At 43.7% G+C, this 15,041-nt stretch overlaps 2 protein-coding genes across 2 annotated transcripts; one reads left to right on the top strand and one right to left on the bottom strand.

Moving 5' to 3' along the window:
- Positions 1–2,714: 2,714 nt before the first annotated feature.
- LOC118787151 (homeobox-containing protein 1-like) lies at positions 2,715–10,200 on the bottom strand. The gene is made up of 10 exons (XM_036542611.1): positions 9,929–10,200; positions 9,420–9,522; positions 6,444–6,837; positions 5,919–6,004; positions 5,559–5,669; positions 5,185–5,362; positions 4,886–4,968; positions 4,507–4,602; positions 3,710–3,807; positions 2,715–3,378 (listed from the first exon to the last, which is right to left on the bottom strand). The coding sequence occupies exons 2-10, from the start codon at positions 9,508–9,510 to the stop codon at positions 3,238–3,240; spliced, it is 1,278 nt and encodes a 425-aa protein (XP_036398504.1). The 5' UTR covers positions 9,511–9,522; positions 9,929–10,200; the 3' UTR covers positions 2,715–3,237.
- A 581-nt stretch (positions 10,201–10,781) lies between these two features.
- gjb10 (gap junction protein beta 10) lies at positions 10,782–14,500 on the top strand. Its single transcript, XM_036542952.1, has 2 exons — positions 10,782–10,980; positions 11,940–14,500. The coding sequence occupies exon 2, from the start codon at positions 12,031–12,033 to the stop codon at positions 12,838–12,840; it is 810 nt and encodes a 269-aa protein (XP_036398845.1). The 5' UTR covers positions 10,782–10,980; positions 11,940–12,030; the 3' UTR covers positions 12,841–14,500.
- Positions 14,501–15,041: the final 541 nt, after the last annotated feature.

Genomic DNA, 15,041 nt, shown 5'->3' on the forward strand with positions numbered 1-15,041 from the left:
TCACAAGTATTAGAGCTACATGTATGCAACGCGTAATAATAACGGTTCTAATATGAAAAATATACCGTGCACAACATACGTCGTAACGTTACCTCCTCTGTCCGCAGACTGTTTTCGCTAGTTGTACAGAATTGGGCTATGGTTGACACGACTGTAAACGTTTGACATCGTTCTGAATATTAGTATCTAGTTAGCTGCATACTAGCACCACCCAAAATTACACACAGTAGCTCCACTTTTTAGAGGTTTTACACCAACAAGTACAGATGTACAGAGGCAGCTAGCACGCTAAATTCGGGGCAGTATACAGCTAACGTAGCAGCTGGCTAGATGGCTACATTGTTTCGCAGTTTGTTGGACAGGCGTCCCGTAAGGCTGGCTACACGTTGGCACTGAAGAATTCGGAATTCAGCGTCCTCACCCGCCGTCTCTCCCAACTCCACATGTGTTTTCAGCGCAGTGTAGGGGCGGGCACCAAACAGGAAGAGGAGGATCTAACAGGGAGTGAAAGGCTAAAGGTTAATAGTAATATGGCAGCCTCCATATGTGTTCTGTGTCTAGGTATTGGAAATGTAGCTAGTTTGGTACTGCGAACTTTATCTGTGTGCAGATTACAGTCACGTTGCTTTGGACATATAATCGAGTAGTTAACTTTGCCTGCAAAGATAAACGGCGATATTTCGCAGGTTTTGGTGACGTAAACGTGTGGAGATTAAAGGTAGCTAGAACTAGTCTACCAGTACAGGAAGTTAACCAAAATTTAACTTAAAGCATTAGAAAGATGCAAGTCACAAAAATATGATCTCAGCAAACAAAGCAATACAACGCGTTTTCTCGTTGTGTGTGATTTGGCCGAAATGCGAAACAGTAGCTTGTCTGGATGACAGGCGTCTGGAGGCTAGCTTCTGGAGTTAGTTAACAAGGTTTATGCTGCCACTTAGTGGTGATCTTCGGATTCGCGACACCACGGTGGTTTGGAAAGTAAAATCATTGGGCGAACAGTTTTTAATAAAGAACAAAAATGGCCCTTCACTGCTCCATCCTTTGGTTTTCCACCGCTCATTAGCCAGGGTATTTCTTCTGCTCTTAATAGCACGGTGAGTGAGCACAGGATTTGGGAAAACACTGCCGCGTGTTGCCTTCTTTCTTACCTAAACACTTTTATAAGAAATATATCTTAGTGGTCCATCGAAAGACATGGTGATAACAAATACGTGGCAAAGTCCAGATATCGTCTCTACATCAATAATTCCCATCTATAACTCCTCTTTGTTCTTTTGCTGTCACACCTGGTTGTACATGTTTACATGCCTGTTTTGGCTGGGCATAATCAAATCTTTACCTGGCCAGCCCACACATTTCAGCTCAGAACAATGAATTCTCAATGACTGTGCTTCTTAAAGGTACGCCTTCTCAGTATGTTGGCTGTCCCCTCAGTCTAAAGGAGCTGGATTTGGCCTTGTCCCCCTCTAGCTGTACGCCTTTGAATGGAGCTTTGGAACAGGTGATCCCCCTTGAGCCAGGGCAAGTAGAGTAGAACCAAGCATGATGAGAGCAGCCTTCATATCCAAGCACACAATCCTCCGGTGACAGTCCAGTGAGTGGAAGATCAGACCTGCAGACTCCATTGTGTCACCACCAAAGGGAATGATCACGGCCCCTTTGTATTCATCATGCTGCCCTTTGTTGTTTTATTGGTGTTCTTCATCATTTAACTACATATTGCACATTTTCCTTTCATTCAGTTAGCTTTATGTGTTTGTGGATTGAGGAAGACATCTGTGCCGCTAAAGTAAAACCTTGAAAGAAAGTCAGCATTGTTGCAGTGTACTGAAAGGCCTGTGTGAATGAGCAAGGTCAGTCTCAATGGCCAGACATCAGGAAATATAGCAGGCACAAAACAGAGCTTAATTACAAGGGATTTTATGACCCTCTTATCACACACAGACACATCATAGGGACTGTCCTCTAATTACATCCCTGATTTTTTGTAATCACTTTATTAAATCACCTTTATCAAGGAAAATCAGATGATTTTAAGTCATTGTGCTGCCCCAGATACCAGGTATCGACATAGAGGGTGATGCTGGATTTTAGACTAAACCTGTAATTATTTTCATGCCATAAGAATGTTGAGCCTCGCTTCATTACACACGCTCTATTAAAAGAGATAAAAAGGAATACTATTTTAATACTTAGTGTCTGTGCTAATCTTATGTTAAGCATTTGGGGAATGTAGTTCCATTTATGATTTTTAGCATGTTTGGTTTGCAGAGAAGCAGGTAAACCGTTCATATGTTGTGATAATGCTTAGGAACATTAACAGGAATGGAATGGTTGAAATTACATCTGCAAGCGGTCTGTTCACGTTCAGACTCAATAGTGCCCACAACAGCCACCAAAAAAGGTACCGATGCGGCAGAAGTAGTTTAGAAAACTGACTGTTCAATTAACTGCACTGATCTCCAGCCAGCCAACAATATACCACTGAAGATGTATGGCAAGTTATTTCTCTTCCACAATCTACCAGTTTACCTGAGTTGACCAGGGATTCCACACTCCATTTGGGGAGTAACACGGACATTTATTTAATTGCTCTTTTTATTCATTCATTTCAGGTATGCACAGGGATGAGAACATTAAAAGTGAATCAGAAATATTTCCATCTATTGTGATGGAAGCTCTAAATCCAACAACTCCCCACCCCCCAAAAAAAGAAAAAAAAATTATCGAGCCCAAAGTCACAGTCCTTAAACTCTGTCCTGCAGGTTCAGCTGTCCCACAATTCCTTACTTCAAACACTCCATTACATTACATTACATTACATACATACACAAACTCCAGATGGCTTTGCCCATGTCTACTGCTTCACAATGAGCTGTTCAGTTCATCAAGATGAATTTGAATTCTTTTTTTGAAGAAATCCAAAAAAGTAAAAATTATTTGCTGAGGTAGGGGGAGGGGCGGGGCTTCGCTGCTTACTTATTCTCCTCCCATCCAGAGTTGTGACCTCATCTGATCTTAGAATGCACTATATACAGATTAATATTGTTAACAGTTGCCAGTACTATTAAGGTTACTATCGTAAATGCATACAATGGCCTCCTTGCCTCTAGAGGGAGACACTAGAGGAATCCCCAGTGCCATTTTTGGGCTGAGAACTGTCTTCTTGAAGCCCGAAGAAGGGACCCTTCCATGTTCCCTACATCCTTATGTCCCTACACTTTACCCCAAATATCACTCCTCATCAGCTGCCTCCCTTTTCAAATCATCTGTTTTTTGATTGGCCAGATGCAGGGTGGTGCTTGGAAGTGTCATCACCCCAGTGACCAATGAGGTTGTGTCTTGCTCTACGTCTTTTCTGGACGAAACTTCTTCCTGTGTAAGAAAGTAAAAGTTATCAATGGCAGTCTGAAAAGCAGGTTGTCGGCATGAATAGCACCAGATCAGCTGCAAGCAATTGAATGGAAATCTTAGAAACTGATGGGAATTTCCCCAAACACTGCAGTCAGAGCTCAGTGTGAATGGTCAATGTAAATGTTCTAGAGGAGTTTTATTCCTCTTTACCGCAATCAAAAATGAAACATACTAAGTCATCACCTAAGGAAAAGGAGATAACCAATGAAGCACTGCTGTGGGAGGCCTGACACTGTGTGGTTTTGCAGAGATACCCCCCCCCCCCCCCCACCCCACCCCACCCCTCACTTACTTGATGCTCCATGAGCTCATGCGACTCCCCCTCCTCCCCATTTGAGTGACAGCTGGGGCTAGGAACTTCGATCCCATGGCTCTCCAGGATAGCGGCCTCTACGAAAGAGATAATTCAGGACACCCACCACACCTTTCCCTTCCCATCACTCTGTCAGGCTAAAGACAAGGATGCTCCCTTGTTACACTCCTTTTCAATTAACAGAAACTCCTATCCAGAGCAACTGAAATAGTTTATATATCCTCCCTTTACACAGCAAAGTGTTTACTAAAGCCAATGGGATTAAGTACTTTGCTCAAGGGTACAACAACCCCACCTGGAAATCAAACCTGCAACCTTTGCTTTGAGAACCCTGCCCCTTACCACTGCACCACACTGCTATACCCATCCTATCTGCAGCACCTTACACTCACTCCAGTTATTTCTTCTACTGCTCACCAGCTCCTCCAAGCCTTGTTATCTTCTATGTGGTTGTCCTACATGTTTATTTATTCATAGAATTCTGGTATGTGTAATGTGACTTACCTTGTGAATTAAGGAGTTTAAGGAAAATTTCAATTTCATGTAGTATTTAATGAGCAGCTGAGATTTCAGTTCTCTTCTGTGTTGTCTGTATTGTTCCTATATGTCTGACAGTGATGTTCCTTTTTGTATTTAACACTACTCAATTGCTTACTTTCCTCAAAAACAGTGCAGTTAACAGATAGTGTTTAAATCACTGGGCAGTGATCGGAGATCTATGCTGCTGCCATTGGTTTGGAATCCACCCGAGGCTTCTCCCAAAAACACTGTCTCACCTATGTTAGCCCGTCTCTTCATGTCCTTCCTGCGATTGGCAAACCAGTTGTATACCTTCAGTGCTGTAACACGCTCAAACTCTGACAGCTTGCAGCCTGGGAAATGAAGGAATGAAAAAAAATGATGCTGTGTCCCAACCACAATCTGAATGTTCAGCTCTTTGATTGCAAGCCTCGTTCCCAGACCCTTTCTTGTTACCTGTTTCAACAAACCTGCCCGGAGTGAAGCTCTCAGTCACAGAGACTGAGGTCACGCTCAAGGGTGTGGCAGTGCAGGGTTAGCTATCCCACCCAAGGTTCAAATTCCTTATTCCCAGAGTTCCCTGCCTCATCCAGCACTACTCCATACTGCTGTCTCCTGGAAACCTGTGTGACTGACCTGGTTTCTGGATCACACAGTTGCAGGCATTGGCAATCTCCTCTCTCTTTGCCTCGTCAGGATACTGGTTCTCCATGAAGAAACTGAAATACAATTCACCTTGGTCTGAGGAAATGGCTCGGACAGGCTTTCCTACATGACCATCTGATAACAAGCACTGCATGACAAGCATATTCATATTTCACTCACATATTTCTTCAGGTACTTAAAGAATACTTTGATTATTGAGGTTCATGGCTAATACCCTGTGGCATAAGGTTATGTACGCTGTTGCAGAGCATGTCATGTGATTGGCTCACCCCTCCATGATGGACAGGCACTCCTTCCTCCATGTGAAGCGGCTCCCTCTGCGCAGCCTCATGGCACCTCCCACTGCTCCGCCTCCAGCTCCGCCCCCACCCCCACCCCCACCAGGGCTGACACTGGCCCTCCAGTCGGGCTCTTCTTTCACAAGGGGCCGAAATGACAATGTTGCACCTGCAGGGGGTAGTAAAGAGAAGAATATACAGGCACTGATGCCCAAACTTCATGCATGTTGTGTGAGTTCCACACGTGTCTTTTAAACTTTCCTTATATAGAAAATACCAGGTAAAAAAAAACAGTTAGTACTGAGGTTCTTCTGAAACAGATTTCTCAACTCACTGGTAAATCAACAGTGTGCTAAGACACTCACCTGGGCTACTGCGCTCCAGCAGGTACCAGCGGTAGAATGCCCTCCGTTTGGAGTCACTCATCTCCAGACCCTGCTGAAGCAGCCACTGCGAGATGTAGCTCTGGCTGATCCCTGGGGAGTCAGGGGGAAGGTCAGGTATCCAACATGAAGGTAAAAGGTAGAAGGGGAAAGAGGTAGGCAGTCATAAGATCAAAGGCGAAAAGAACAGTTATAACTTTTGTAATCTTATAATATCAAGAAAATTGAAAAAAAAAAAAAAACGACGACAAAATGTATTTCATTTGAACAAAAAAAATAACCCTGGGACAATATGTGTCAATGACTGTTGAATGCACTGTGACCTGTAAACTCATGCAGTACCTGTGACCTGTCCCACAATTGCCTGAGAGATTCTCCTGCTGTTGAGGAAAACCTTGATCTCCTCCTTCACCACGTTGGTGTCCCTCCTGGAGTCATAAATGCGGGTAGATGGACACACACACACAAAAAATACAGGAGTCATACAAAAAATAGCAAGAACTCAAACAGCAGCTACACAATACACACCTCCAAACATGCTAGTTTGTGAAAACAAAATTAAGTGCAATATAATGTGTTTTAGCTGTTTGTATGGCATTTCAAAAGCCTCAGGGAATTCCCTCTTCAAATCGTTAACTTTTCCCTGGCCTTCCAGAAAGGTTCCATCTGGGAGTCTGTCATTCTCTCCTGTTATATCAGCCTGACCCCTCATATGTAAAGAATATACTGTACTACAAGGCTGAACCTCTATATAGTGCTTTCCATCCTATAAACACCTTAAACAACAAATACAGATTTAGTAGGTTGGACCTTACATGTAATATGTAGAATCACTTGAGTAAACATACTGTATGTCTATGGTATTACCTCATGTACTCTTCTACTTTCTCCTCCACATCCCAGTCCTCCTCTGCCAGTTCGTAGCAAAATGACCTCTGACCTCCACTGACGGAGTAGACAGGTGGAGGCGAGGCCTCATAGCTGTTACTGGGTGATGGGGAGGCATCCAGGCTGGGGGTCTGAGTGCTGGCAGAGGTGAGGGAGGAGGAGGAGGAGAGGGAGGAGGAAGACTGGGCGTTGGTGGGGGCAGCATGGGTGTCACAGCACAGCACCCCACCGGGCTCGGCGTCCAGCCATTCCAGGGATTCCAGCGCGTGAACAATCTGCGGTTTGGACATCCCCGATAGGCGCAGGCGCTGCAGCAGGTCAATCTGCTCGATGGTGTACCGCGGCTCCACCTCACAGCACTCCATGCTGGCATCTGAGGGGTTAACAGCAAACAAAAGGGTCAGGGTTCAGATCCTGACCGTCCAGAGTGTTGCTGAGGGGCCAAAAAGGGATCAAGCCCAGATGTGGAGGACGTGGGGTACATTTTCACCAAGGTGGTTCACAAAAATAAAATACATCCAGCACAAACTTTGTCATCTCTGTCATGCTTGTTTCACTGTCTCTTCACAAGAATGTGCAAATTGTTCATTCACACTAGTTGATACAGAGGTATGAGGCCTGAGGCTGCTTCTGGAGGGGGCCAAGAATGTCTTTGTTTAATGAAAGGGAGCAGCAGAATTTCACAAAAATGCCTGAACCCAAGTATGTGGTCAAAGAATCAGTGGTATGAACGTGGGGGTAGTTAATGCTGCACTCTCTCCCTCTTTAAACCTTCAACGTATTCTACGTTTTACATCTCTGGACATCATCCCCAACAACATCTCAAGCACTGGACCAGCAGTGATCATGACCTGGATTTGTACAGACATATGCATCTCAAATGGCACACGTAATTTTACAGCCTTGTTAAACTATTAATATTCATAGCAGATGTATCCACTACACCAGATCACTAGACTGTCATAGTCACTAATAGGGTCACAAACCATGACACTCAAACCTTCCTCTCCCTCACTCTCAGCACGGCTTGCGGACCTCTCCTCTTGGATGGTCGCCCATCAAGGGATACTGAATTTCTTCAAGTCAGGCACACTGTAGCTCGTGGGTCACCACAAGCACTGGACCCCTCTGTCTCCAGGGATAACACCAAGTTGATGCTAACCAGACTACCAAGAACCTTGGAGTTATGACTATTAGAAATGCACTTTCCTTCAACCAGGATGTTACAATGTTGTCTCATACCTATAAAACATAAGAGGAATCCCCCCATCACCTTCTAGGTTTTAGCTACAGGTGCTATCTTGTCTGGACTACTGTAACCTTCTCCCTGTCAACAACTTCTGGGTGTTTTTCCATGATACTTTTTATTATGCAAACCAGTATCAGCCCGGCTGTTTCCAGTGCTGGCCTGCTTTGAAAGTGGCTGAGGGTGGAGTCAGCAAGATGCATAAAGAGCACACTAGCATGCATCTCACAGATTTCAAGAATTTTAAATCACTTTACAGTGAAGATGGAACAGCTCATCTCAGCCATCTCCAATGTGCAGCAGCCACCTGTGATGCAGGGCAGCCATTTAGCACCAGAACCATCACCATGCAGCAGCCGAGGTGGAAAGGGAGGGAATTACTCATCCAGTAAAACTCCCTTAATGTGAGGTCTGGTTTCTCTATGGAAAAAACGCAGCGTTGAACCACATATGAAGTAGTACATGCAGTCATCTCAGTCTGGGAAGATGGCAGCATTTGTGTTTTCTGGCCACAGCTCTTGCTAGCCTGGTTCCAGTTAAGCAGTACAGAAGTGGTTCCAGTCTCCCCCAACAGTTTGCCTTGCACCCTACATTCCTGCGTATCCCTCCATGTTGAAGGCTTGCTCATTCTCAGCTTTGGCCCTCCTGTGGTGGAACCAGATACCTACATCAATCAGGGCAACAGTGCCACCACCGTGTTCCTTGACCTTATGCAGGCTCATCTAATCATAATGTGACTGAGTTTTTCAGCTGTCCAGAGACCTTGATCTGACAGTAACCAGTTATTATGATTATGCTTGATACTGGAGTTGTGTTTTAATTGATTAAGCTGGATTTGTGTTGTGTTTTAGACCGCAGAGTCTTGTGGAGGTGTTCTGATGCTCATTTCCTATTTGCATTCTGCAGTGTTGTACATAATGCATTGTAAATCTTTCTCCAAAGGGCATTAATACAATAATAGCTATTAATAATAATAATAATAATAATCTAGCAGCACTGCTGTACTGCTTCACAACATGTGCTCTCCACACCAGTAAAGGCTAATTGTATGTTTAATGGTGAAATCTGGGTTAAAGCCAAAGGTGTCTGTTAAATGTTTATGGGAAAGGGGCTTAAACAGGACACTAAATACTGGGGCACTACTGAATCAGGGACAAGAGGGTTTGGGAAGGAGCCCCTTGTGATTTCTACAGAAAGGGTGCAACAACACTGCCCCATCCAAGGTTTGGATCAATGACACCACCCTGATTACAACACCATATTAATACCAAACATGTCAGATATTCTTCTATGGGCGTTGTCTTTAATTTGCAGTGTGGTAATGGTGAAATGACAAGGAGTGTAATAGGTTATAAGTTCCCCTTAAGGACCATCACATGCAGGAGCGCTGAAAACCTTGGTTTCACTTCCTTCTTTTTCTTGTAACTTTCATCCTGTCACGTTTGAAACAACACTGCTTTTCAGCATTTTCCTCTGTCATGTTGCTATGGTTATGTCAACACAGGACACAGCAGATTGATATAAATATTACTCACAAGACAGAGGAAACATACACAGTATAAAGAATACAGGCCTTACTCTTAAATCACATGTACTTAAAACTTCTTTTGAGGACAGGCAACCCAAGACATGAAAAAAAACAGCTATAACTCCGTAGAACATATCAACGTGAATGTTATTTGACAAGAAAGCGTTTCTAGACTCAGTACCTATTGCAGAACCAGACAGCCGAGGAGACTGCACACCCGTCAGGAGAGGTTCGGAACTGGGAGGGATGGCCGGAAGGCACCACTGCCGCATGGCTCGTGGGGGCTGGAGGAATTAAACGGCATAGGAACATAATAAAATCGAACTAGCTAATCAGCTGCAGATAATTCTGAAAATATTTTAATCATAAAAGCAAATGTAGTTAAATGTAGGTAAATGCATCATTATCTATGAAACAAACGATGTTATGATGTTTAAAATGACTATTATATATTCAAACTGAATTCACGGATATCTCTGAGCCGCATATGTAGTTTTCGATTAAATAACCCTTGATAAATGCGTGCCCGTCACATTTGCAATGGTAAAACAATCCACCTACTACTGTTTGCACCAAAGATGTGAGGGAAGCACTGTGCTCATGTAAACACTGCTGTCTGTCTGCTGTCTGCTATCTGGATAGTCTGTGGGAGGAGGTAGATACTGGAATCTAACTGGCGCCTTGTCTTACCTATCAGTGCGGTAGCCGCAGCTTGAGTGATGGAGCGCGGCAGGCGAGGTGATGCGAGCTGCGGGCTCCCGGAAAGATTCTGGCTAACCAGTCTGTGCACGGCGCTCTGTCTCACAGAGCCCTTAGCTGACCGCACGCCGATGTGGGCGATCGCCGCGACTGTCCCCAGACACCCCCCCCGCTTAATGAAGGTGATAGCGGGGTCACTATTGCGCCGGGATGCGGGCGGGCGTATGAAATCTGACGGCAGGAGCCGATCTCTGGCATTAACCTCTCACCCTGTCGCATCCCGGGTTGATGCAGGAAGTACTACTGTAGTTATTACACCAGGAGGGAAAATCAAACGTGGGAATTAGAACGGGTTACTCCATATTTAACCACAAATAATTTGTATTCAACTGGTCCAGGCTAGGGATGACCGTAAATGGTAATGATGATGATGACGATGAAGACGACGACGACGACGATGATGATGATGGTGATGATGATGATGATAATGATGATGATGATGATGATGATGATGATTATTATTATTATTATTATTATTATTATTATTATTATTATTATTATTATTATTATTTATCATCATCGTCATCATCATCATCATCATCACCAAAATAATAATAACAACAACAACAATAACCATTGTCAATTTCAATTTATCACTAGTAGTTGTTACATATTTAAAAAAACATGTTCATTTATTTGATGTATTATTATGGATATAGTCTGCTTACGACACTCCTGTAATTTTCCACAAAATAGGCCAGCATCCAGCCTCATTTACAGACATTTAGACGTTGCCGGGGCACACATTCTCCTCCCTGACACACCTTTCGGCAGGTTGCACAACCCAAAACGAATTGCAAAGACCAAAACATGTGTGAGAGAGCTCCACCTTCCTTCCTCTCAGACTATTGAGATAGAAAAAGTGTCCGACGAAAAAAAAGTGAACGGAACTTTTTTTTCTCTCCGAACAGCGAGCATATTCAACAGTGTAGACTACCGCCACAGTCTTGCACTATATCTGTCGGGTGTGCGTTAAGTAAACGGTAAGATCATGCAACTTTTGTCTTGTTTTTGCTCTTTTAGAATGTCATCCGCAAAGTTATTATTTTGGCAGAAAAGGTCTAAAGAGCTAAGAAAAGTGAATTTACAGGCTACGTGAATGTTGCGACCATGTAGCCCGAGAGACGAGACGGTCATTAACGTATACTGTAGATTCTGTGTTTAATATATTATTACAAAATGTAACAGAACACACAGGGCAGCAGATTGTCTATGTATTCCTATATGTTGACTGAAAAAAAATCGTTGTGAAGTGATTTGTTCAAAGTGAAGCTTCTTGCTTACAATTTAGAACGCTCCTTGATGGGGAAGATAGCACTGAAAACCCCCAAGTATATCGTTTAAAATAAAATCACTCGTATGTATTAAAATATATGTTACGTTCATGGACAATAATAATAAAAAACAGTTTACGTTGTATTTAAATTTATATTTATATACAATACTTTTAAGCGCATTTCAAGTGCGATTACAAATCGTTCAAACATCTTTCAGGGGTTTCTGTTTATAAAGTGACTTTGGTTTTCTCTTTTTAAATCATGGTGAATGTGCCGTTAAAATTTGAATAACGTTAAAATTTGAATTGTGTAGACTTGTTGTAGTACATTTTTGATAAATTGTTCATCAATGAGCACGGAAGGTGTCGCAGAACTGCGATGTGTGGTGTGTTTAGAATTGTATATTGGGCTAACTAAAGTAATAACTGGGGTACCCCTGCAGAATCTGTTCAACAATGTCAGTCGTTTATTTTGACTTTCGCGATTGTGTGCTGTTCCATGTTTGTGAATCACACATCTTCTACAGCTAAGTCAATGAGTAAGTCAGTCCAACTTTGGTTAGGGAGCTGTGCAAACTAAAAAGCCTTATTGTCTCTTTGCTTGTGTCCAGTTTGCAGATAACTGAGGAGTATTGAGAGTCTTCTTCTCACTGTTTGTCACTGTAGGTCAGCCAGAGGTCCAGGGGTCTGACACGTCACTTCCTGGTCCCTCTGTGATTTGGGTGTTTGACTGTGACAGGCCAGGTCTGGGTTCAGGATGAACTGGGCATTTCTCCAAGCACTCCTCAGTGGGGTGAACAAGTACTCCACGGCATTTGGACGGGTGTGGCTGTCCATAGTTTTCCTCTTCCGGGTGATGGTCTTTGTGGTGGCGGCGGAGAAGGTGTGGGGTGACGAGCAGAAGGACTTCAAGTGCAACACGGCCCAGCCGGGCTGCCACAACGTCTGCTACGACCACTTCTTCCCAGTGTCACACATCCGCCTGTGGGCGCTGCAGCTCATCTTTGTCACCTGCCCCTCACTGCTGGTGGTGATGCACGTGGCCTACCGCGAGGATCGAGAACGCAAGCACCGCCTCAAGTTCGGCGAGGGCTGCAGCCGCCTCTACACCAACACGGGCAAGAAGCGCGGGGGCCTGTGGTGGACCTACGTCCTGACCCTGGTCTTCAAGATGGGGGTGGACGCCACCTTCGTCTACCTGCTCTACTACATTTACGAGGGCTATGATTTCCCCTCCCTCGTCAAGTGCTCGCAGAGGCCCTGCCCCAACGTGGTGGACTGCTTCATCTCCAGGCCAACGGAGAAACGCATCTTCACCATCTTCATGGTGGTCACCAGCCTGGTGTGCATCCTGCTCACCCTGTGCGAGATCCTCTACCTGATCGGCAAGCGCTGCTACGAGTGCTTCTCCTCGCCCAGGCACTCCCGCCAGCTCAGGGAGGCCACCTCGCTGGTCGTCCCCAAGGACAGCAGCTCCCTCATAGGGTCCCACTCAGGGAAGCTGGGTAGCCATGGCAACAGGAATGCCAGTACCGCTGCGCCTTCATATAGCGTGGCTGTTTCCTGAGCCAGGGGTCTGAGACTTGAGACAAGTACTACCGAGGAGAGGGAGAGTGAATGAGAGAGACAAAAGAGAGACGATGGACATGTAGTAATACTGGAGCTAATTCTCTGCTGTGCATTTTTGTCTCTCCACTTCTGGCAAATGCATTATAGGACTGGACTTGGTTTTGAGTGTCAAAATGTTTTTTTGAAAGAGCTGGTCAGTCTATAATTCCTCCCCCAACATCTGCACAATTAAATGTCTATGAATGATTGGTTGCCCTGCTTAACCTAGAGGACACATTGAAAAGGTTTCAGAGTTGCAAACAGAAAAAAAAACAATTTAAAAAATACCTAATTAAATAAGATTGGGCATTTTCAAACAAATTAATGAATAACTACAATACAACAGGAATTTAAAGAGGGGCTAGAGTCTGAGCTGTCCCATTTCCCAACATTGACCAGGGGTCCATAGTGCTTCATTCAGTTGGGGCAGGGTAGGCTCTGTTGGCCAGAGTTCCATTGGTGCACAATGCTTGGCACCATGAAACCTGCCTACTGAGAAGAATCACCCATCCTGCTGTTGGCTTTCCTGGTGTACCATGGGACTTGTAGTATGAAAGATGGTTGTGGCTGGTAGGCACATGTACTGGAGGATTGCATTTACTATGCTCCGGTGTTCCTGCTTGCAGTAAGAACAGTCAACTGCCAATTCCAGAAGTCAGGGTTGAAAAAGGGGGAGAAATACAAAAAATGAAGGGCCTATCCCTTCAACACAAAAATGTTGTTGTGGGTCTTGTTTTGTGTCAAACACTCAAAACTTAAATCTTTTTAAGAGTGAAGGGCCAGTCAGGCTTACATTTAAAACATTTAATTAATGTTACTTTTCAGGCTGCTGAGAGCTGCAGTCCACATCTTAGTTATTGGGAATTGAAATGTTTACTTGTTTGCTGAGGTGATTACCAGTTTGTCTAATCATGGCAAAAACAGATGGCTGTAGATTTGGTCATCTTTCCATCTTCCTGAAAATGGACGAATTCAGTGAATTTATCTATAAGTAACATTCAAAGAAGTGCTACTTTTTCCCTCAGCAAAATAACTTTTTTTTTTATTTCAAGCTGAAGTCAATGTAAAAAAATGAGAACGTAACAAAGAAGTACCATTTCATTTCTGTTTAACTCAAAATTAAAGCCAAGCCACAACGCAGGGTTTTGAATTTCATCTAAACTCATACAGCATGGAGCAGAACTGGATGTGCCAAGAATAAAGACTCCATGGGTGTGGTTTAGCCGCAGTCTGCTTCTTAGCCCTTCAGTCTTACTGAATGTTGGGCTTAGGCGTGTCTCAGATTTCCCCAACTGCACGGCCCTGTTTTGCTCATTTGCCGGGGTTAAAAGACAATGCACTCAGATGTCTTGTACTGCCAAACATGGTTTGACATAACAATGTTAATAAGGAAACTGTTTTGTTAATTTAATTTTTTTTTTGTCTGCTGTATGTGGGAAGCCTGCCCGTCATTCTTCATGGCCTGAGCAGCCATAGTGCTTGCACCTAAGCTTGGATGGATCAGATTGGCTGGATTGGCTGGATTCTCCTGTATGTGAAATGAAATGCTGCCGTGGTGAAGAGATTCATGTATAAACACTTCCATTACTCATGTGTACATTTGAGATAAACTGTTATTATAACTTGGGGGGGGGGGGGGGGTAAACGCATAAATAAAATATCTATTTTTGATACTGTTGCTTGATCATTTGTTTAACTTCTCTGTTCATATTCAGTTGTGGTATTCTATGGGTATATATATGATGTGTTTTAATAATTCTAGAGAAAAAGAGCAGTTTTGGATTCTGGAACATTATCTGAAATACACCTCCATCTGTGGCTACAGACGAGTGGTGGTTGAGCTGAGTCTCCCCCACACTGTAGTCCTTTAAGAGTCTTCACAGGCTGAAAGATGCAATGTAGAAGGTAACTGATTATTTTTATTAGTATTATTATTTGTAGTAGCTGCTATTACTATTACTACTACTGTTACTCTTATGCTTACCATTGCAATTGTTATTAAGAAGTACAGTCAGTTACCTAAATGTTAGGCAGCTTTGCTGCATTTATGTCAAATGGCTTACTGTGTGCTTTTAAACAATACTGAGTGGAATCCGTCAGCTCCATTTACAGAGTAGACTCACAGTACCTCAGAGCAGTTGATAAATTAACAGTGTCTGG

This window comes from Megalops cyprinoides, chromosome 12 (assembly GCF_013368585.1).
Source record: "Megalops cyprinoides isolate fMegCyp1 chromosome 12, fMegCyp1.pri, whole genome shotgun sequence".
NCBI lineage: Eukaryota > Metazoa > Chordata > Actinopteri > Elopiformes > Megalopidae > Megalops > Megalops cyprinoides.